General features: G+C 42.8%; 1 protein-coding gene across 2 annotated transcripts in view; it reads left to right on the plus strand.

Moving 5' to 3' along the window:
* Positions 1-23,842, plus strand: part of LOC134212419 (platelet-derived growth factor receptor beta) — a 538,624-nt gene that overhangs the window by 310,142 nt on the left and 204,640 nt on the right. For both annotated transcript variants that reach the window (XR_009979273.1, XM_062690252.1), the window contains exons 8-11: positions 6,984-7,003; positions 7,218-7,239; positions 7,451-7,613; positions 8,257-8,423. Coding sequence is in view for 1 of the 2 variants with exons in the window: in XM_062690252.1 (XP_062546236.1) it covers positions 6,984-7,003; positions 7,218-7,239; positions 7,451-7,613; positions 8,257-8,423 (372 nt within the window). In the remaining variant the exon portion in view is untranslated. The remainder of the gene's footprint in view (positions 1-6,983; positions 7,004-7,217; positions 7,240-7,450; positions 7,614-8,256; positions 8,424-23,842) is intronic.

Raw genomic sequence — 23,842 nt, forward strand, 5'->3', positions numbered from 1 at the left:
GCGTATTGCCATGCGTACCGCTAGCGCCTCAGCTGAATGCTGTTAGATGCGCAGTAGGCCGGTTATTATAATTTTTTTATGCCACGAGGATGCTGCACAAGCGTGCGGATTGCCGTGGTAGACGCCGTCCGCGTCGTTGTTATGGCGACCGCTGAATGCACGCCGTCTTGCGCGCGCCGCGAAATCGGGTTTGTCCGCGAGGTAGTTCGTCGTGATAGACGCCGTCCGCGTCGTTCGTTGAAGCGTTGTTATGGCGACCGCTGGGGGCACGCCGTCTTACGCGCGCCGCGGAATCGGGTTCGTCCACGAGGTAGTTCGTCGCTTGGTAGTGGGCAGGCAATCTGCCTCTTCGCTGGATTGTGCCTCTCCGCAATGCAGTCCGTCGCCTGTACGTCCACCGCTGGTGGGTGATGGTTGCCAATGGCAACTGATGATTCCGCGTTGGTTTCCTGGACTGCTGGGATCGGTTGGCTGTTTGAAGCGTACGATATGACGTTCGAGAGTAGAATGACTCTGGTCTAGTAGGGCAAACGACCCAATAGTGGAGGAACTAAGCACGTTCCAACACTAATTTCTCCATAACATCTAATCCATACTTCATTTTTCTTACCTTGAGAGTGCATCCGAAAGCTCATTATCTCAATTTTATTCGAAGCGTGCCGCAATTTCATAAAAATCCTGTATTGTTATCTAAAATCAATCATCCAATTATTGGTTCATTGTTCCAATAGTTGCGGTATTTTGTAATTCGCGTTCCTATAGTTGCGAATCCCAAAGGTTTTATACCGGATTCGCAACTATTGGAACTCTACCGCAACTATTGGTGCAAGGGAAAGAAAAAATAAAGTATTTTAAAGATACTTTACCAGTTTAAATGAGATTCCAATGTTATTTTTGTTTCCATTGTGTTATGACAGGTCGACTAATTGATCGGTGATGTGGGTTACTACGTTTAATTTGTAAATTCCCTGCAAACCGTATTACCGCAACTATAGGAACACCCACGACTATCGGAACTGTTACCCTAGTAAAATTCTTCTTTATTTAAACATTTTTTGTTCTACAATTATTTTTAACATGTACAGTGATCGGCCGGCTTGGCCCTCCAACTTCGATTTTAATTATTATTATTATTATTATTATGTTGTTACTTAATTTTTTAAATATAATGTATCATGACGGCCTTCAGGAGGCGCTAGTGTTTTTTAAAATTTGATAACCTAACTACTATGTACACTAATATTTACAATAAAAATTTGATAACCTAGATTGGAACTAGCGCCCTAAGCGCTTGTTGGTCCGAGTGAAAGCAAAGGACCCTAAACTTTTCTTTACACTCACCAAAGCGTTCATGTAAGGTTTTTATTCCGGCCAGACGGTGGACCTCGGATGTTCTTGTCCTGGGAGGGGTGTTGAGGATCATCCTCAGGAATTGGTTTTGGACCCGTTGAAGTTTGAGGTGGAGGGTTTTAGAGCAGTTCTCCCAGACCGGCATGCCATATTCGATCACAGGGAGGATGATTTGCTTGTAGACAGCAAGCTTATTTTTCAGGGACAATGACGACCGGCGGTTGATCAAAGGGTACAAAGGGTCAACCTGTTGCCTGAAAATAAGCTTGCTGTCGAGGGTCAAGCCAAGGTAGTCGGCCTCATTGGCCCATTCCACAGTCGTACCATTGAGGATGATTTTACAGTCCCCAGGCGGAACAAGTTTAAGGGATTTGGAGTGGGGGAAAATGATGACCTGGGTCTTCGCCGCGTTGATACAGATCTTCCAGCTGGTGAGGTACTCTGTCAGGGCATCCAGGCCTCGTTGGAGTTTTGCCACTAGCGCTCTGATCACTCTACCGTTGTAGACGATGAATGTGTCATCTGCGAACAGAGACAGAATGCCGCCTTCTGGAGGTTCTGGCATGTCTGAGGTGAACAGATTGAAAAGCATGGGTCCGAGGATACTGCCCTGGGGGACGCCTGCGATGATGTTGTGCGCATTGGAACTCGCTCCGCTGATTGAGACCCGGAATGTCCTTGCCGACAGGTAATTGTTGATGATTTTCACCAGGTAGCTGGGAAGATTGTAGCGTTGTAGTTTGTACACCAGGCCATCATGCCATACATTGTCAAATGCCTTCTCGACATCGAGAAAGGTCATGGCGGATGTTTTCGAGACAAACTTGTTCCGTCTGAGGATGTTGGTAACTCGGGTCAGTTGGTGTACAGTTGACCGACCGCGTCGGAAACCAAACTGTTCCTCGAGCAAGATGTTGAGATTTTCGGCAGACTCAAGTAACCGATGATGAATAGCTTTTTCGAATAGCTTGGATAACCCTGAGAGAAGGCTGATGGGTCGATAACTTTTTGGAGAGGAAGGATCCTTCCCAGGCTTCCGGATGGGGATGACTTTCGCTGACTTCCAGGACGATGGGAAGTAGCTGAGCCGGAGACACTGATTAAAGATCAGTGAGAGGTGCTCAAAGAACGGAGCACTCATGTGTTTAAGCTCGAGATTCAGGATGCTGTCGAAGCCTGGGGCCTTCATGTTCTTCGACGATTTGATATAGGCCGTCAATTCGCCAGCTGAGATCTCCAACTCCTCCGAGAAGTCGTTGGGAATCAAATGGATGTTGTTAGCATGCTCGTTGACGGCTGCTTCGTGTGGACTGACGATGTTCTGCCCAAGATTGTGTGAGCTGACGAAGTGACGACCTATTTCAGCGACCTTCTCTGCAGGAGTTAGCAAGCAATCCTTAGAGCCATTATTGTCTAGTGGGATCAAAGGTGGAATGGGCCGAGGCTTGGATTTTAGAATTTTGGTCATTTCCCAGAAAGGCTTAGCATAATCTGGGAGAGTGCGGATCTTATGCGAGAAGTCGTTATTTTTGAGGTCCACCATTCTGGTCTTGATAATTTTTGTGATTCGATTGCAGCGTGCCTTAAGCTCAGGCAGTCCTGTACGCTGGAACTGCCTGCGAGTGACATTCCGCAATCGAATCAAATCTTTGGTGAGTGTATCGATGTTTAAGGAGTTGCTTACCTGCCGAGCCTTCGGGACATGCTGCTCCCGGGCCACCGAAATTGCCTCTTCGATGGCGCACAGCTGGCGGTCGATACTTTCTGGCGTCTCCGGACGCACCTCGTAATCGACGAAGTTGTCGACGCACTGCTGCAACCGCTGCCAGTTCACTCGATGGTAGTTTCGCCTTGTTATCTCGTGCCGATTTACTGAAGATCCAACCTCAGCCACCACCGGATAGTGGTCCGAGCTAAGTTCTTGGAAGACGACCGGCTGCGAAACGTGATCGTACATGTTCGTGATGTAGATGTCGAGCGTAGCATGGACCCCGGACCGTGTCAACCGGGTAGTGCTGTCAGGGATCAGGATGGTGTAGTGGCCCTCTAGTTCGTCGTTGGACCAGACGACTCCGTTCCGGTTGGAGACGGTGTTTCCCCACGATTGGTGCTTTGCGATCAGGTCTCCGGCGATGATGAACTGCCCCTGCCGCCGAGTGAGCTTGACTATGTCCCTTTGTAGCTCAGCCGACGAGCCATCGTCGACTTTGGCTTGTGTGGGACAGTAAGCCACGATGAGAGTGACGACTCCAACAGAAGTGGTGACTTCCACTCCAACGGCTTCGATGAGTTTGAGCTTGAAGTTCGGCAGCAGGCGGCAGGCGATGGTGCTTCGCAAGGCGATTGCCACTCCTTCCCCTCTGGAGTTTGTTCGATCGAACCTCACCAACCCAAAACCCGGAATTGTTGCACTTACCTCGGGCTTCAGGTGGGTTTTGGTGATGAAAGCCGCGTCAATCTCCTTCTCCTGAAGGAAATCGCTGAGCTCGATGATTTCGCTCTTTAGTGAGCAAGCGTTCCAATTTACCAGACCCACCCTAGCAGCCATTTTCAATGACGAACATGCCCAGGGTGAAGATCTGGTCGAAGCGAGTTTTGCAACCGCGTAGTCGCGTTGCCAGTTGGGTGAAAATCGGAACTAGTTGCTCCGATGTGTAGAGCGGTGGGTCGCCCTCGGCCGGAAGGGGCTCATTATCCTGACGACGGAATCCAGGGGGAGGAAGCGGGGGCCAATCGCTGGTGGATGGTTTTGGAGCTTAAACTGATTCTGCAGCAGCCGCCAGCCGTTTGTGTGGCTGCAAAGGTGGAAGAATTGGTATCGCTCGCCGGGGAGCTGGGATGCCCGGAAAGTTCACCTCGTTGAGAGCAGGAACTCGGTTCTTTTTCGGCAGGGATCTGGTGGAGGCCTTCTTCCTGATTTCCAAAAACGCCGCCCGCTTTGGACAGTCCTTGGTTGTAGCCCGATGCTTGTCGCCACAGTTGGCGCATTTGGGATCAGCAACCTCCATCTTGTCGCACTCATCGGTCGGATGGAGCTTGCCACATTTGTTGCAGCGCGGCTTCATGCGGCAGTTCCTGGTGCCGTGCCCGAAATTGAAGCAGTTGGTGCACTGCGTGACGTCGCGGTGCACTGGCCGATATCGCTCACAGACAACGACGGTGTAATTTATAACGCCGACCAGCTTCAGGTCCTTCCACGTGGTGGAGCCGTGCTCCAGGTGGACCAGGTAAAGCTGGTCGCGATATCTCCTCGTCTTGTCGTGACGAGCGATCTTGTGCACGGCCACCGGTTTCAATCCGCAACTTTCGAGCTCAGCTTTTAGCTCCTCTTCCTTCATGTCGTGGAGTCCTCGCAGCAAAGCCTTTAGCGGCTTCGTGCCGGGGTGGTCATGAGTGTAGTACTCACACTTGTGGACCTCGAGGAACTCCACGACGGATTGATGATGGTCCTTATTTGCCGGCATTACTTTCACGCCCTCGCTGCAGAGCCGAAAAGTACATTTTAGCCCTTTAGCGATCAGCTGGCGAATTTTGGGCGCAAATCCGGTGGATCGCCCTTGACAAACACGGGCGGGCACTTCTCCTTCCGCTCCGGTTGCATCTGCGGCTGCTGCGATTGCTGCTTCTTCCTCTTTTTCAGCGGATTGCCGGTGTCATCAAGTGGCAACGGAGAGAACACGTTGCTCTGCAAAAGCTGCTTGGAGGGGTTACCCGCGCCTCCAAGAGCAGTGCGCTTAGGCACTTTTCCAGCGACCGAATTGGCCACCGAGTCTCCCATGACGGGTCCGGGAGAAAATAACCCCAACGCGACAAGCGAAAACTTAAATAGCCAACGAACGAGAAAAAACACTTGGAAAAAATGCGCGAGCAAAAAACACGTCTCGAACTGGAATGACGAATCGCCTTCTGTGGAATTCCGATAAAAAATGGCGTGTCTGCTAGCCCGTGTCTGCTGCGCGTGTATGACTCTGGTCTCCGATGACCGTCCGTTTTATAGACGAGGACTTGCAACCTGGAGACTCTGTTCCCCTTGTTACTATAGCAACCGCTTTTTTTTTGTTTCCTCTCTTCTGCAACGATTTGATTTTTATTTTGGGTGTAGATGGTCTTGTGACATGAAGTTCGTGACAAGGGATTTGTAACGAGAAACATCTTAGTTTCTATTTTAGTATATATTTAATATAATAATGATATTGCATCAAACAAGTTCATTTTATTTGTTTTGTTATTCCTAACTACTCTACAGGCGTCTTCGCCGATCAATTAATGTAGTATTTCTATTTTCACCTACAGCTATTTTACACAAGGACAAAATAGGGTAAACTCAAATCAACAAACATACAGAAGTGATCCTTTGCTATCTCGCGCGGCAAAGCACTCTACGAACTACTTCACCTCTTTGGCTACCGCTTCTAGCCTCTTCTCATCGCTTCCACTATGCCAGGTATAAGCGATTTCCATACATCGCTCATTGAAGTAGCTTGCACGCGGACGCTTCACTTCTCTCTCAACTCTTCTAATCGCCCTTCTTCTCTCTCAGTATGGCATTAGCCTAAGGATTGGAACGGTTTGTATAAAGGATGTATGATGCATGAAAGAACTAAAATTTTCAATAGTTTAGCGTTGATAATCAAAAGTTTCTATACTACTGGCAAATTGGTGGAGAGTTTGCGAATCGATTGGCATATAAATTTTTAAAATTCATTGAAAAATAAAGTACCTATTAATGTTACAAATCTTACATGATTTCGTGACGATCCCCAAATTTAAAAAAATTCATTTTACACCCTTTACTCGAGTCTTCCCCTTAGACGTAGTTCACGTCAAAAGCAAATGTAATTCAAATAGCAGTAATACTGCGTTTCTCGCGTTTAGCCAAGACACCAACCTTTGTTCGGTACAACATTTTCTTCATAACTTTTGAACAAGATTGCCGATCGTAATCAAATTCAATAGCGACCAACAAGACTTCACCTCTCGAACTGGATTACATTTGTATACACACACGTCCGGACAGACATTTGCATAGTTCGTTGAGCTGAGTCGATTGGTAGGGTAAAGTTCCCAATAGTGGACCCCTAACCAATAGTGGACCCTCCAGCCATTTTTGCATTATTACAGCACAATGTCAACATTTTCCTATGAAATTCCATTGGTAGAACCTACCTTACAGTCCTATGATTTGATTACATGCATTGGAAATGCTATGGAAAGTAAAATTAGATGATTTTTTACAATTCTATAAAAAATAAACACGAGAGTGTCCATTATAGGAATATGGGGTCCATAATAGGGAAGAAGAACGTCCCGAAACGGGACATGAAAATCAAATGAAGTGTCGTTAGTCAGTTAGACTTTAAAATGTTAATTTTGACGAATAACGTGTATTTGGGTGTTTTATGTATGTATCGAGAAGAGGAGATGCAGAGCTTGTTGTTCGATATCAAGCAGAATTAATATGTAGAAAATTTCTACTCCTTATGACAGGAAGAGCAAAATTCCGCTACTAGGGGGTCCACTATTGGGTATATTACCCTATATAACACTATGAAATGATAGCCTTCCAGCATAAGAGTTTGCTCGAAAAAAATAACAGTTTGACGCAATTTAATCAGACATTGTTTTTTTTTCAGGTTCAATCGTTAACAAAGAGGTAAGCCGTATTTGTCGTTAACTGTGAAAATATGCATCTTTCATCAGTCGATTGCTAGCGGGTTTGGCATTATTGAGTAATCTGAAGATTTTTCTAGATAAACTTCAAGGTTTTCCAGTTATGCCAAGTCAACGAAGCAATAATGACAGAAATTGTGTATTTAACGTGATTTTCTACTGTTTCTACAACAATTATTCGTATCGCATACCATCAGAATTCAACGGATGTTCCAGGTGGTAAGTTATTTTCATGCTTCCATTGTTTCTATCCTACATTTTCATGATTACAATTAAATATGCATTGATGGTTATTAGCTGAGCGACGGGGCCAATACGTCACTCATTGTAAATTAAAAGAATCCATCCATTACTTCACACCCGTGTATCATCCAAAACGTAACTAATTCTTCCATTAAATATTTCATTGTCTACATGTCATACACATCAGACTGCCTTGGGATTGAGTCGGTTGAGTGCCAGTGCCAGGACCTTAAACGTACTTCAAACTTCAGCGTGATGACCCATGTGGAAGACCTTAAAATGGTTGTGAACTGGAATGTGGTACAAAGTCCGAAGGCGGCACCGGTCGAACCAAAGCTTGTTAAGATATCGTAAGTATCTTTACAATCATCATCTTCTTTGAATGTACCTTGCAGCTCCACTGTCTATAGACAATGGCTCGTATGAATAAAAAGTAGCAAAACTCAACGCTTGTAGTATCTACTCAAAAATAAAGTCCACAGAGAAAACTACATGTTTGGTATGAATAAAAACATTTTCGAACTTATGGCATATGCTACATTCGAACTTAGCCTTTACTACAGTTTACTACCATTTACTACACGGAGAAACGTCAAAACAAAATAGACCCCATGATGACGATGATGATTTCATCATTTTTTGCGGCTAATCAACAAAAGACATGTCTGTTTTATTTCTTTTTCTTAAATTGGACTTCTATTTTCAAGAACAAGGCCGATTCGCTTCGATTCTGATGAATAATCTCCATTTGAAACATGAGTAGCAACGTCTTGAGCAGACTACAAGAAATCAGTAGTAAACTCTTGTTTTATTCATACCGAATCATTTGTTTGTAGTATGTTCGAAATATGTAGTGTAGTAAAGTCTCTTTTATTCATACGAACATGTTCCACAAGTGACGTTTACTACTGAAAATGTAGTAAAGTTGAACTTACTACTTTTTATTCATACGACCCAATGTCATAATTACCTATTGATATTTCCACATCACAGATTAGACGACCACGAGCGACGAAACATTCTAACCAAAACGGCGCAGTGGAACGAACACCCTATTCAACTGAACATTGCTCAAACAGGGGTAGCTGGTCCGATGGTAATCCTAAGGACAACCATGGTTGATGCAGAAGGATGCGAAATTAATGCGCTACCTTTGACTGGTAAGTGTAATTAAATTACTTAAATTACAACAAATTGATAGCAACTTTACCTTTGTGCCTTTATGGTACACTAAATAAGTTGATGCCTACGCCTATGCCTCATTGATGCCTACGAAGCCAACATGTGTGGAAAACCATGACATTATTAGACTTCGAGCTGTTGTATTTTGATCAACACTAACGAACATTATTTCTCATAGTCCACCATACGAGCAGGCTATCCATAGCCAAGGGGTAAGAATCGCAATTGAGCGGGATAGAAGCAGAAGGATGTGAGTGACATTTGGACAAAATTGATATAGTTTGTATTTACGATGTTTATAATAAATGTGTAAAATCACTTTTTTTTTTTTAAATTTCATACAATTTGTATGAAATTGTCTCGACTTACCTGGGCATAAAAGTATCATCATGTTAGCCTCGTGATATACGAATGCAAAAATGGTAGCTTGGCTTAGAAACCTCGCAGGTAATAACTGTGGAAGTGCTTAATGAACACTAAGCAGCGAAGCGGCTGGGTATGGGGGCTTGGGAGATGTAAGGCCAATAAGAAGAAGAAGAGGATGACGCTCAGTTCTATTTTCTGCCGATTTGAACCACGAATGAATCACGAGATTCAAATATTTTCAATTTTTTTGGTGTATGAATGCGTCATTTTATATACGGATCAATCCACTTTGCAATTACGGTGACTTTCTTGGCAACAACATAATTATTTCATTTAATTGAAATTTTTAAAATCATGTATGGAACACTGTGGAGTAAACCAGCGAGTTTGTTCTATTTTGCTCCCAATTTAAACTAGAATAGTAGTCGAAAATTTGTAATGAAACTGCATCATTACTGATTTCACTCTTAGTGTACGAGAAAGGCAAAAATATTAGTACAATAAGGATGTAGCGGAAGGCCACTTATAATGTATAAAGTAGCCCAAGAATAATTGGAATAAACAAGAGGTAAACTGGTATTCTGCTTGCTAGGAAAGTGTCTTGGCCCGAAAGGCCCGGATGGATGCTTGGGTGAATATGTTTATTTTTGTTCCGTAAAGGTTGGTATGGACTTCTTAAGTACTGTGCAAATAGATAGGACAAGTAGTGGTCAAGGAATGATTCCGTTGATTAAATTCCTTGCACAGTAGGAGCTGACAAGGAAAATTAATAATTCTGCAATAGCAGGCGCGTGGCAGTCAAGAGAACACAGACTGACATCTTCTCTCGCGGAATAATGCACTGATGCATTATTCCGCAAGTAAAGTGACGTTTGTTTGCCAGGTGTATTCCATACTGCTTCTGTTTTTTTTTTGTTCGCTATTTATTGCAAATTTTGCGCCGTGTTCGACTCCCATGCAAAAAATATTGTCCCACCATTATATGTTCTCACCAGTTCCTCCATATATGAATGACGCCTCCACTGAAAGAGCTGTTTGGGGTGTGAGATAAGGTGCAAAAATGATGTTTTGGATTGTGCTTTCGCTAATTTCTATACAATTGGACGTGTGAGCATTTGTTTTGGTACTTCCATAAATTTGCATGGTAGTCTATTCTTCGGTGAGAAAAGCAATATTGTAGGTACACTGTCTTTCCGGGTGTGCAGCAATGAATAAGACAATGCTGGAAAAAGGTGCTGCGAGTGGCCATGTTATTGAAAGACCGTTCTTATTTGCCAGCCGTTGGGCGCAGAAGTATCCAACAGTCAATCAAATCAACCTGAACGTTCGAATATCCCAAAATGATTTGGATAACGTTACTAGAGCAGCTGCCGTACTGTGGCTTGACCTGTTGTTTTTTTTTTTTTGACGTAGGACTTACGTCTTTCTTTACTATACTGGGTGTCATTTAGATTTTCGGAAATCGAGAGCGTTACGCTGGAAGGGAAGATTTCGAACGTTACTAGCGCCTTTATCTTTCGATGGATTTTTAAGATTTATATATCAATCGACTCGGACACACTCCAGCAATTTACCAACTTCGTTGAAATTTAAGATTTTTATCGATAAGCTATTGAAAATTTTAATTCTTGTCAAGGACAATAAAAATTTCATATGTAATCAATCTCGTGCATTCCTAACACGGACATCAGAATGCATTGCCACGTGCCTTCGGATTCACCGGAAGATTTTCTTTGTGTATAAAAGAAGCTGTGTCCCGTGTGCGAGTCATTTTAGTTTGTGACAGAAGCGCGTACGGACGTCCTTTTTGCTGGCGCATATTTTTCTTGTTCGTTTGCGTGCTTACGTACACAGCATGCAGTTGCCAGCGGGAGAGCTGCCGGTGGGTCTGTGAGTATGCATGAAAGAAGAGAACGCATTTTTTTGTCATTCTATGCTTGATGATGGTCGGATGCAGTGCAGTGGTGTCGGTTGCGATTGATGCAATCGGCCATTGCATCGCTCGGAGTTCACGGATAAAGGCCGATGATGGCTGAGGATGCGATGGCAGCGGTGGTGGAAGAAAAAGAATAAAATTAGCCCAGAGATATTTGGTCTGTTCATCCAGGGAAAGTCATTGGTTTCATAATCCACATCATCCCGGGATGGGAACAAGTCATGATTTAATGTTTAAGGAAAAGTCCGCACAAAATAATTTCCAGAAGAATTTTTTAATAAACATTATTTTATACTTTGGTTTTCTTTTTCTGAACAATTATATCATTAAACTTGACATAGACTCGGAGTTTGAAGCCACAACAATGAATAATTTTTCGTTGACGTATTAGCAGAATTTCCTCTATTTTAGTAAAGTTACTTTTTTTATTTTTTATAATCTTCAATTTCATGATTTTTTATTATTTTATAAGTTTATCACGCAGTAGGGTTACTGCTCCTTGACTTATTTCTTTTTTTTTGATTTAGTAAGCATGCATGTTAGCAATTAGAAGCAACGAAATTTGTGCTGTATTTCTTTGTTTTAGGATAGGATGAATATATGTTCAATGAGATGGGAAACGGGACAGTTACCATAAAAAAGCACATTTAGCCCAAGCCTGAAAATTTTAATAATAGAATTTTTAAACTTTAAATACTATCATCAATAAGAAATCTGCAAATGCCCTGCATTTGCTAGAGTGAATTAGGGCTGAATAGTTAGAAACAAAGCAATTCTGATTATGTATTTAAATGTTTTGAATAAACAAATTGCTAATAATTCTACACAGCATGGAAGTTGTCATTTCCAATATTGCCTGATTTTCTCATAATTGCACGCGGCGAACCCTTCATGAAAGGTACCGCCACGCTTTCTGCACTCCGTTTACTTGATTCTTATGGGTGAATAGCATTGCGGTGTATCGTTTGGCGCGGCCGTACCCATTTGGGAACATTACAAACGCCGCGCAGTGTATCATATTCAGAAAATCTGACAATATCAATACCTATAATCAAACCCCATAGATTCAAAAGTTAAATATAAATATATTACGTTTATAAAAGTCCTACGTCTTCTCGCGGTTATGTTTCAAACATTACCCATTGTTTTTTTTGACTAATTTTATTATCTAATACATACTAATTAATTATCTAATACATGCATTCATCTCTTAGACTAGGTGTTCCGTGTTTTCTTAACACTATCATCCTTATTTGCTATGTTATATTTTTAGTTATTATTAATACATTTCAATTGCCTCTGGCAGTTAGAATTTTTCCTCTGGTTGAATTGAACCATGTAGGAATTACAATGTTTTCAACTTAAACTAATCTTAACCTATTTTATACTAAGGTTTATACTAAGGGTACAAGGAGTTAATCGTTGCAATAGAAGATTGCAACGATTTTTGTCTAAAATTGGAAATTATTTTGTTGGACATTTGTTGCAATGTCTCAATATTAGAAATTCTATGAAGTTCATTGGTACTATACCACGGAGGCAACTTCAGAATCATTTTCAAAATTTTATTTTGAATCCTCTGAAGTGCCTTCTTTCTGGTATTGCAGCAACTAGTCCATATTGGCACAGCATACAACATGGTCTAAAAATTTGTTTGTAAATCAAAAGTTTGTTCTTAAGACAAAGTTTTGATTTTCTGTTTATAAGTGGATATAGACACTTAATATATTTGTTACATTTGGCTTGAAGGCCTTCAATGTGATTTTTAAAAGTTAATTTTTGATCTAGCAGAAGTCCTAAATATTTAGCTTCGCTAGACCAATTAATTGGAACCCCATTCATAGTGACAATATGTCTGCTAGAAGGTTTCAAATAAGAAGCTCTCGGCTTATGTGGGAAAATTATAAGCTGAGTTTTGGAAGCATTCGGGGAAATTTTCCATTTTTGCAAGTAAGTGGAGAAAATATCCAAACTTTTTTTGCAATCTACTACAAATGACACGAAGGCTACGCCCTTTGGCTGAGAGACCTGTGTCATCTGCAAACAAAGATTTTTGACACCCTGGTGGTAAATCAGGTAAGTCAGAAGTAAAAATGTTATACAAAATGGGCCCCAGTATGCTGCCTTGGGGGACACCAGCCCTTACAGGTAATCTATCAGATTTAGAATTCTGATAGTTTACCTGCAGTGAGCGATCTGATAAATAATTTTGGATCAGTTTAATAATGTTCAGAGGAAAATTAAAATTCATCAATTTTACAATCAAACCTTCATGCCAAACACTGTCAAATGCTTTCTCTATATCAAGAAGAGCAACTCCAGTCGAATATCCTTCAGATTTGTTGAGCCGAATTAAATTCGTAACTCTTAATAACTGATGAGTGGTTGAATGCCCATGGCGAAAACCAAATTGCTCATCAGCAAAAATAGAATTGTCATTTATATGAACCATCATTCTATTTAAAATAATCTTTTCAAACAGTTTGCTTATTGAAGAAAGGGGCGATAACTAGAAGCCTCAGCTGGATTTTTGTCCGGCTTCAAAATTGGAACAACTTTGGCGTTTTTCCATTTATCTGGGAAGTATGCCAATTGAAAACATTTGTTAAATAAATTAACCAAAAAGGATAAAGAGCTCTCAGGAAGTTTTTTGATAAGTATGTAGAAAATACCATCATCACCCGGTGCTTTCATATTTTTAAATTTTCTAGTAATAGATCTCACTTCATCCAAATTAGTTCCCAACGAAGGGTCAAAAACATTATCTTGGTTGAGAATGTCTTCGAAGCTTCGTGTAACCTGATCCTCAATTGGACTAGTGAGACCTAGACTAAAATTATGGGCACTCTCGAACTGCTGAGCAAGTTGTTGAGCCTTTTCACCATTTGTTAATAAAATTTTATTTCCCTCTTTAAGCGCTGGAATTGGCTTTTGAGGTTTTTTAAGAATTTTCGTTAATTTCCAAAAGGGTTTCGAACTGGGATCCAACTTTGAGACATTATTCTCAAAGTTGGTATTTCTCAGAATAGCGAAACGTTTTTGACCCTTCCTTCGGAAGTGTCTATAATTTCACTTTGTATGCGTTACGCAGGTTATTATTTATTCAGACTAAGGCCGAAGTGGCCTGTGCGGTATATAAGAGTCTTCTCCATTCGGCTCGGTCCATGGCTACACGTCGCCAACCACGCAGTCTACGGAGGGTCCGCAAGTCATCTTCCACCTGATCGATCCACCTTGCCCGCTGCGCACCTCGCCTTCTTGTGCCCGTCGGATCGTTGTCGAGAACCATTTTCACCGGGTTACTGTCCGACATTCTGGCTACGTGCCCGGCCCATCGCAGTCGTCCGATTTTCGCGGTGTGAACGATGGATGGTTCTCCCAACAGCTGATGCAATTCGTGGTTCATTCGCCTCCTCCACGTACCATCCGCCATCTGCACCCCACCATAGATGGTACGCAGCACTTTCCTTTCGAAAACTCCAAGTGCGCGTTGGTCCTCCACGAGCATCGTCCAGGTCTCGTGTCCGTAGAGGACTACCGGTCTAGTTAGCGTTTTGTAGATTGTCAGTTTGGTACGGCGGCAAACTCTATTCGATCGGAGCGTCTTGCGGAGTCCAAAGTACGTACGATTTCCAGCCACTATGCGTCTCCGAATTTCTCTGCTGGTGTCATTTTCGGCAGTCACCAGTGAGCCCAAGTACACAAATTCTTCTACCACCTCGATTTCGTCACCACCGATGCAAACTCGCGGTGGGTGGCTCACATTGTCTTCTCTTGAACCTCTTCCTATCATGTACTTCGTCTTCGACGTGTTGATGACTAGTCCGATCCGCTTAGCTTCCCTCTTCAGTCTGATGTAGGCTTCCTCCATCTTCTCAAAGTTACGTGCCATAATATCTATGTCGTCGGCGAAACCAAATAGCTGGACGGACTTATTGAAAATTGTACCACTCGTGTTAATCCCTGCTCTTCGTATTACCCTTCCAAAGCGATGTTGAATAGCAAACACGAAAGACCATCACCTTGCCGTAACCCTCTGCGGGTTTCGAAGGGACTCGAGAATGCCCTGAAACTCGAACTACGCACATCACCCGATCCATCGTCGCTTTGATCAACCGTGTCAGTTTATCCGGAAAACCGTGTTCGTGCATTAGCTGCCATAGCTGGTCCCGATCGATTGTATCATATGCGGCTTTGAAGTCGATGAATAGATGATGTGTGGGCACGTTGTATTCGCGGCATTTCTGCAGTACTTGGCGAATGGTGAACACCTGGTCCGTGGTGGAGCGTTCGCCCATAAAACCCGCCTGGTACTGCCCCACGAACTCCCTTGCAGTTGGTGCTAGTCGACGGCATAAAATTTGGGAAAGTACCTTGTAGGCGGCGTTCAGCAATGTGATTGCGCGGTAGTTGCTACAATCCAGCTCTTTCCAGCCCTTTTTGTAGATGGGACACACGACACCTTCCATCCACTCCTGCGGCAAAACTTCCTCCTCCCAAATCTTGGTAATGACCCAGTGCAGCGCTCTAGCCAGTGCCTCACCACCGTGTTTAAATAGCTCTCCTAGAGATGTCGCAAATTAATCGATTACTTCGATAAATCGATTCATCGATGTGATAATCGATTAATTTTGAATCGATTATTACCAAACGATTAATCGATTCAATAATCGAGAGGAATCGAGAGTAATCGATTAGTTACTAATCGATTAATCAAGATTTTACGACATCATAAGGATGTCGCAATAGGATTGATTACCTCGATTGATCGATTCATCGTTGAGATAATCGATTAATTTTGAATCGATTACTATCCAACGATTAATCGATTCAATAATCGACAAGGATCGAGAGTAATCGATTAGTTACTAATCGATTAATCGGAATTTTACGACATCTCTAAGCTCTCCTGGTAGTTGGTCAACCCCAGGGGCTTTGTTGTTCTTCAGCCGGCCAATCTCCTCCTGGATTTCCTGGAGATCCGGAGCCGGTAGAATTCTGTCCTGCGCGCGTTCTCCCAGGTCCATCACCATACCGCCATCTTCGTCTGCCACATCGCCATTCAGGTGTTCTTCGTAGTGCTGCCGCCACCTTTGGATCACCTCACGCTCGTTCGTAAGAAGGTTCCCGTTTATGTCCTTACACATATCAGGCTGTGGCACGTGGCCCTTACGTGAACGGTTTAACTTCTCATAGAACTTTCGTGTGTTATTAGCGCGGTACAGTTGCTCCGTTTCTTCACGGTCTCGATCTTCCTGCTGGCGCTTTTCCTCCGGAAAATCGAGTTTTGTCTGTTCCGCGCCTGTTTATATCGTGCTTCGTTCGCCCTCGTGCGGTGTTGCAGCAATCTCGCCCATGCTGCATTCTTCTCTTCCACTAACTGCTCACATTCGCCGTCATACCAGTCGTTTCTCTGATCCGAGGGCACCGTGCCAAGTGCAGCGGTTGCGGTGCTACCAATGGCGGATCGAATATCTCTCCAGCCATCTTCAAGAGACGCTGCGCCTAGCTGCTCTTCCGTTGGAAGTGCCACTTCCAGCTGCTGCGCGTATTCTTGGGCTAGTCTACCGTCTTGTAGCCGCCCAATGTTAAGCCGCGGCGTCCGACTTCGACGCGTGTTGTACACCGTCGAGAGTTTTGAGCGCAGGCATACTGCAACGAGGTAGTGGTCGGATTCAATATTCGCACTGCGGTAAGTGCGGACGTTCGTGATGTCGGAGAAGAATTTACCGTCGATTAGAACGTGGTCGATTTGGTTTTCCGTTTCTTGGTTAGGTGATCTCCATGTGGCCTTGTGGATATTTTTGCGGGGAAAGAAGGTGCTTCGGACTACCATTCCGCGGGAGGCTGCGAAGTTTATGCATCGTTGGCCGTTGTCATTCGATACGGTCTGCAGACTATCCGGTCCGATGACCGGTCTATACATTTCCTCCCTTCCTACCTGTGCGTTCATGTCACCGATGACGATTTTAACGTCCCGCAGTGGGCATCCATCGTATGTCTGCTCCAGCTGTGCGTAGAACGCTTCTTTCTCGTCGTCGGGTCTCCCTTCGTGTGGGCAGTGCACGTTGATGATGCTATAGTTGAAGAAACGGCCTTTAATCCTCAGCTTGCACATCCTTGCGTTGATTGGCTGCCACCCCATCACGCGTTGGCGCATCTTACCCAGCACTATGAAGCCGGTTCCCAGCTCGTTGGTGGTGCCACAGCTTTGGTAGAAGGTAGCCGCTCGATGCCCGCTTTTCCACACTTTCTGTCCTGTCCAGCAAATCTCCTGCAGCGCCACGACGTCGAAGTTGCGGGGATGTAATTCATCGTAGATCATCCTGTCGCAACCTGCGAAACCTAGCGACTTGCAATTCCATGTTCCAAGCTTCCAATCGTGATCCTGTATTCGTCGCCTAGGTCTTTGCCGATTATATCGAGTCGCATTATCTCTTATATTGTTCGTAATGATTGGTTTTCTAGGCGGCTTATTGGGCCTGCGCAAACCTCCTGTCTCGTCGGAGGGCCGTCGTGTCAGGGCTGTTTAGCGTCCCACCTAACACCAGGACTTGGGCTTGTGCGCTTTGAGCGGCACACGGTCGCTTTGGTGGGGCCTACTTGCGGATACATGCAGCTTTTTATAGAGGTTTAACAGGGCCCACTGTCAAACCCCACCACATCCTAGGCAAGCCCCACAACTCGCAGATGGCCTGGGGAGGGATCGTCAAGCCCTTGGACATAGTCCCTGCTGCCCGCGCGTTACGCAGGTGTGTTACGTATTAATCCATCAAGAAAACTCGTGAATTATTAAATAAAATGTATGGTATTTGAAACAAATTCACTTTGACATTGAAAATATAATTATAACAAATGATATGATATGGAATTATGCCTATTTTACTTATTTGTTTCAAAGAAACAAGTGATTTTAATTGAGGAACATTTAGAAGCATGTACAAAAAAATCTTCTCAGAAAAGCAAAACCGTAAAAATCGAAAGGGATTCTAAAAATTTCTTCAGTGGAAGCTAGATAGCAAATGTGAGCATGTTTTGAGACACTAATAGATCACTTGTATGCATGTATGTGTGCGTATGTGTGCAAATTCTGAAATTTACTACCAGAAAAATCTAGCTCATTTTTAAGGTATTGAACAAGTTTAGTTTTGTCAAATTAGGCATCCATAAGGCGAAATACATGTTATTATTGAACGCTATTGAGTTTCGTTCAGATCATTGACTGATTTAGTTAGTTCTGGATTAATTAATATCAATGTCTCTGGAAATTACAAGTACATTATATGCAACTAGCGTTACGATAATTACTAACCATGTCAAAGTAGTTAATCAATCCGACGAGCGCCTTATAGATAGGCAGCACGAAGTACAGTACGTTATCATTCGTTGAGTAGTCACTCAACCCATGACATCCGCCTTTGGGTAGGCAATTATTTTGTTACGTTCATGGTAAATCGCCGTGGGAAGCTGAGTAGTTTTATTTCGTTTTAAATGCTGGAGTCTGGAAAAAATTTCCTTATAACTAAGGAAGGGTCAAAATCTCACTGTAGGTGGATTAATCTGGGTTTTTAATTTCATTTTGCAAATCTCGCCAAATAACTTTCAACGCGGGATCGCGAGTTCTTTGGTATTGCCTTCGCCTCACATTTTTAAGACGGATCAGTAGCTTAAGATCGTCGTCAATAATAATGGAGTTGAATTTAATTTCACATTTAGGAATTGCAATGCCTCTGGCTTCGACAATTAAATTTGTCAAAGATACGAGAGCATTATCAATATCACTTTTGGTATCGAGAGGAATATCAACATCAAAATTCCTATCGATATACGTTTTATATAAATCCCAATCAGCTCTATGATAATTAAAAGTAGAGCTTATTGGATTATAAATGGCTTCTTGTGAGATTTCAAACGTCACAGGAAGGTGATCAGAGTCAAAGTCAGCATGAGTTACCAATTGGCCACAAAGCTGACTAGAATCCGTTAAAACTAAATCAATTGTAGAAGGATTTCGACTGGAAGAAAAACAAGTAGGGGATATTGAATAGTATAATATCCAGCAGAACAATCTTCAAATAAAATTTTGCCGTTGGAATTGCTTTGAGCATTATTCCATGAGCGGTGTTTGGCATTGAAGTCACCAATTACGAAGAATTTTGATTTGTTGCGAGTCAGAATTTGAAGATCAGCTTTCAACAAATTCTTTTGCTGCCCATTGCATTGAAAAGGCAAATAGGCTGCAATGAAGGAAAATTGACCAAAATTCGTTTCAACAGATACTCCCAAGGTTTCAAAAACTTTGGTTTCAAACGAAGAAAATAATTTATGTTTGATACGTCTATTAATGACAATGGCGACCCCACCACAGGCGCTGTCAAGACGATCATTTCTGTAGATAAAATAATTTGGATCTCTTTTAATGGAGAGTCCTGGTTTTAAATAAGTTTCTGTTATAATGGCAATGTGCACATTATGAACTGTTAGGAAGTTGAATAATTCATCTTCCTTACCCTTTAGAGAGCGATTCCAATTTAGAACTTTCACACAATTATTTAGATCCATTAAAACGGAGTCCGATAACAATTTTTTGTGTGTACTTTATACCAACCTGAACAGCTTCAGGTATGGTATTTGCTTTGAACATTGCATAAATCATGTGATGCAATTGTTCAGTTAAAAAATCAAAATCGGAAGCAGTCATGCTACCTGAATCGGCAATATGACCATTATTTTCCGTTGGGACATGGGTATAAAACTCATTTTGAGAAGAGAAATTTTGTCTACCAGCAGCGATGTTTGCATACGTAGGTACATTGGAAAAATTGGAATTTACTGAAGTGCTTGCTACCCGTTGACGAGCGGCAAAATTTGTTTGTAAATTGTGGTGGGTATGAATTGCTCGACCGGTAACTGGTTTCGAAATTTGAGCGTTTGAAAAATTTCTACCCGTCGAATCTGGGATCCGATTGGAATTTCCCGTCATCAATTTTGCACGGGAATTCAAAACTTTTTTGCGTGAAGGGCATTCCCAGAAATTGGATTTATGATTGCCCCCACAATTAGCACATTTAAATTTATTGGAATCTTCTCTCACAGGACATGCGTCCTTGGCGTGAGAGGTTCCACCACAAATCATGCATTTAGCATTCATGTGACAATGTTTGGTTCCATGACCCTACTTTTGGCACTTACGGCACTGGGTGGGGTTTTGGAAATTTCCCCCAGGCCTGCGGAAATGTTCCCATGTAACACGGACATGGGACATAATACAGGCCTTTTCCAAACTTTTCATATTATTTAGTTCACTTTTGTTAAAATGAACTAAATAAAATTCTTGAGAAATGCCCCTCTGGGAAGTACCAGAGTGGGATTTCTTTTTCATCTTAATTACTTGGACTGGCGCAAATCCAAGTAATTGAGAAATTTCAATTTTAATCTCATCCAGTGATTTATCATCACTGGGGAGACCTTTCAAGACGACTTTGAACAATCGCTCAGTTTTGTCGTCGTATGTGAAGAATTTATGGCGCTTCTCAGTTAAATACTGAAGAAGACGTTTGCGATCGTCAAAGGATCCCGGCAAAACGCGGCAGTCACCCTTCCTAGCAATCTGAAATGAAACCTTGATCCCCTGAAGGTTACTCAAAATCTCATTCCGGAAGCCAGAAAACTCGGCAACAGATACCACAATTGGCGGAATTCGTTGTTTCTTCGCATGAATCGAATCACCTGGGCTAGAGGTATATTCGATTTGCTCAATTTCATCATTAATCAAATCGAACTGATTGCTCAATTCGATTGGAGAAGAATTATTTCCGATATTAGAGTTAGAAGGAATATCTGAATTCTCCAGCTTCCTTCTATTTTTTCCGCGCTTTGGCAGGACGGTCTTGAAACCTTGATTCTTTGAAGGAAGTGGAGAATTCAAAGACTCCCCCTTCCTCTTGTTTTTATTAATGCTCATGGCTGAGCGTGGAGACGTGACCTTCTAAGAGGTTTTTTCCCAGAACGGTGTCCCTGCAGGATTACCACCGCTTGTCGGAATTTTACTTCCGCAAACGGGTCCAACGTAAAACGAAGGCAAGGGTCCTTGCAAAGATCGTAACGGGATCAGTGGGTACAAATAGCGCTAAGAAGCCCGTTGAAATTAAAATAGCGTGGGGTAGTATTAAAAACTTCCTTCCGCAAAGAGAGAAAGAACCGCACAGCACGAAAGCACGATGCGGTCTGTGGCTTGATCTGTGCTTATTATCATCAACAGTGCTTGCGAAGGGTATGTATCTCTGCATATCATCTATCGCTATGAAAACTATTTCCAGCTAGTGCGTTTTTTCACAGCTCTGGTTGATGGTACACACCTCCTGCAGCGCTACGATATGGAACCTGCCTGCAAAATATCCTCTATAAGAATTGCTTCATGAGATCTTTCAGTAACTCCTTCAGATTATCAAACAAAAATTTCATCGTGCATTTCTCCTCAAAGAGCAATTTGCTGGAATAGTTTCTGGAGAAAACCGTGAGAAATTTCAAAATCAATGTTTGAAATAATTTGTGGAAAATTATCCGAGAGTATTTGTAGAGTGATTTTTTAAGTAATTTGTGTGAAAATTCCTGAAAGTTTTGGGAGCATTTCTGGACAATTTCTTAGAGAAGTTCTTGGAAGAAGAAATAAGAGAATTTCTGCAAAAAATCCGCGGATATTTTTTTAAAGATGCTCCGGAAAATTCTTTAGGAATTCTTCTAGAAGTTTCTTCAGGAATTTCTCCGGAAGTTCCTCCAGGGATTCCTCTGAAAGTCGCTCCAGGGATTCTTCTGGAAGTCCCTACAGGAATTCTTTTCGGAAGTCCCACCAGGAATTCCTCTGGAAAATCCTCCAAAAATTCCTCTAGAAGTTCCTTCAGGAGTTCCTTTGAAAGTTTCTGCAGGAATTCTTGTGGAAGTTCCATCATGAATTGGATGTTCCTCCAGGAATTCCTCTGGAAGTTGCTCCAAGAATTCCTCCGGAAGTTCCTCCAGAAATTCCTTCCAAAGTTCCTCCAGAAATTCCTTCAGAAGCTCCTCCAGGAATTCCTTCAGAAGTTCATCCAGGAATTCCTCCGGAAATTCCTCCACGAATTCCTTCCAAAGTTCCTCCTGAAATTCCTTCAGAAGTTCCTCCAGGAATTCCTTCAGAAGTTCCTCAAGGAATATCTCCAGAAGTTTCTTATGAAATTCTTTCGGAAGTTCCTCCAGGAATTCCTCTAGAAGTTCCTCCAAAACTTTTTCTGGAAATTCTTCCGGAGGAATTTCTGAAGGAACTTCGGGGGGTATTGTTAAAAAAATTGCTGGAAGAACTTCCTTAAGAATTCCTGGAGGAACCACCGAGCGAATTTATGGAGGAACTTTCGGAGAAAATCCTGGTGGAAATTTTTGAGGAACTCCTGGATGAACTTAAGCTTCTGGAAGCTTCCAGAGAATTCCGCAATTTTTTTATGCATGAAATTGGCCCACGCCAACTCACGCCGCCGCGCCGCCCCCGCCGATCATCAACGGCGTGTCACCACAACTGGCTGAAAATGATCTATAATGCAGCCGCCGATAAAATTTTAATCCGCGCACAGGTCTAGTTCCAACCCAGCTGTTCTTTCAAGGATTTGCCCGGGATTTTTTCCGAAGAGTTCCCTAAGAATTGTTTTGGCAATTCTCCCAGGAGCGCTTTTAGGAATACTCCTGGAAATTCTTTTGTAAGTTTACCCAGAAAACCCTCCCCCAGCAATCCCTCTGGAGGTTTCCACTGGTATTCTTCCGGAAACTCCAGTAATTCCTCTGGGAACTTCCACAAGCATTTTCACCTAGAAATTCCTCCGGAAATTCATTTTTAATGTTTCTCCCGGAAAACCCATAAGAAATTTTTTCAGTGGTTCCTCCGGAAGTTTCTCCCAGAAGTACCCAGAATTCTTACAATGCTTCCCCAGGATTTCTTCCGAAGATATCCTGAGGAATTCATCCTGAAACTCTAACAATTCTTCTTTTTCTGCTTCTTCTTATTGGCATTACATCCCCACACTGGGACAGAGCCGCCTTGCAGCTTAGTGTTCATTAAGCACTTCCACAGTTCGGCACCAACATTTCAAAAGGGCGAAACTAATTTTGTAAACTACAGCTTCTCACGTGGCTGGTGGATTAATATGAGCTCACCCACGCAATCCAACACCATTGATGGGAGCAGGAAATCCTCTTCTTTCATTAAAAAGCAATGGATTGCGTGGATGAGCACAAATTAGCCTACCAGAGACGCGAGAAGCTCTTGTTTACAAACGCAGTTTCACCCTTTTCAAATGTTGGTGCCGAGTTATTAACTGCGAGGTTTCTAAGCCAAGTTACCATTTTTGCATTCGTATATTATGAGGCTAACACGATGGAAGTCGAGACAATTTCCAATCCGAAAATTGTCTAGACCGGCACCGGGAATCGAACCCAGCATGGTCTTGCTTTGTAGCCGCGCGTCTTATCGCACAGCTAAGGAGGGCCCTAAAACTCTAACAATATCATTTGCATTTCCCCCTTAGTTTCTCCAAGAATTCTTTCGATAGTTCTACGAATTCCTCCAGAGGTTACTCCAGGAATTCCTCCAAAACTTTCATTAGGAATTCCTCCGAAAGTTCCTCCGGAAGTTCCTCCAAAACTTTATCTAGGAATTCCACTGGAACTTCCTCTAGAAATACCTCAGGAAGTTCCTTTAGGAATCCCACCGAGAGTTCCTCTGGAAGTTCCTCCAGGCAACCCTCCGGATGTTCCTTCAGGAATAACTCCAGAAGTTCCTCCGGAAGTTCTTACAGGAATTCCTCCAGAAGTTTCTCCAGGAATTCCTCAGGAACTTTCTCAAAGAATTCCACGAATTCCTCCGGAAATTCCTCCGGGAAATTCCTCCAGGCATTTCTCCTAAACTTTTTCCAGGAATTCCTCTGAAAGTTCCTTCAAGAAATCCTCCGGATGTTCCTCCAGGAATTCTACCGGATGTTCTTCCAGGTATTCCTCCGGAAGTTCCTCCAGGAGTTCCTCCAAAAGTTCATCCAGGAATTCCTCCGAAAGTTTCTGCAGGAATTGTTTCGAAAG

This window comes from Armigeres subalbatus, chromosome 2 (genome assembly GCF_024139115.2).
Source record: "Armigeres subalbatus isolate Guangzhou_Male chromosome 2, GZ_Asu_2, whole genome shotgun sequence".
In the NCBI taxonomy this organism is placed as follows: Eukaryota; Metazoa; Arthropoda; class Insecta; order Diptera; family Culicidae; genus Armigeres; species Armigeres subalbatus.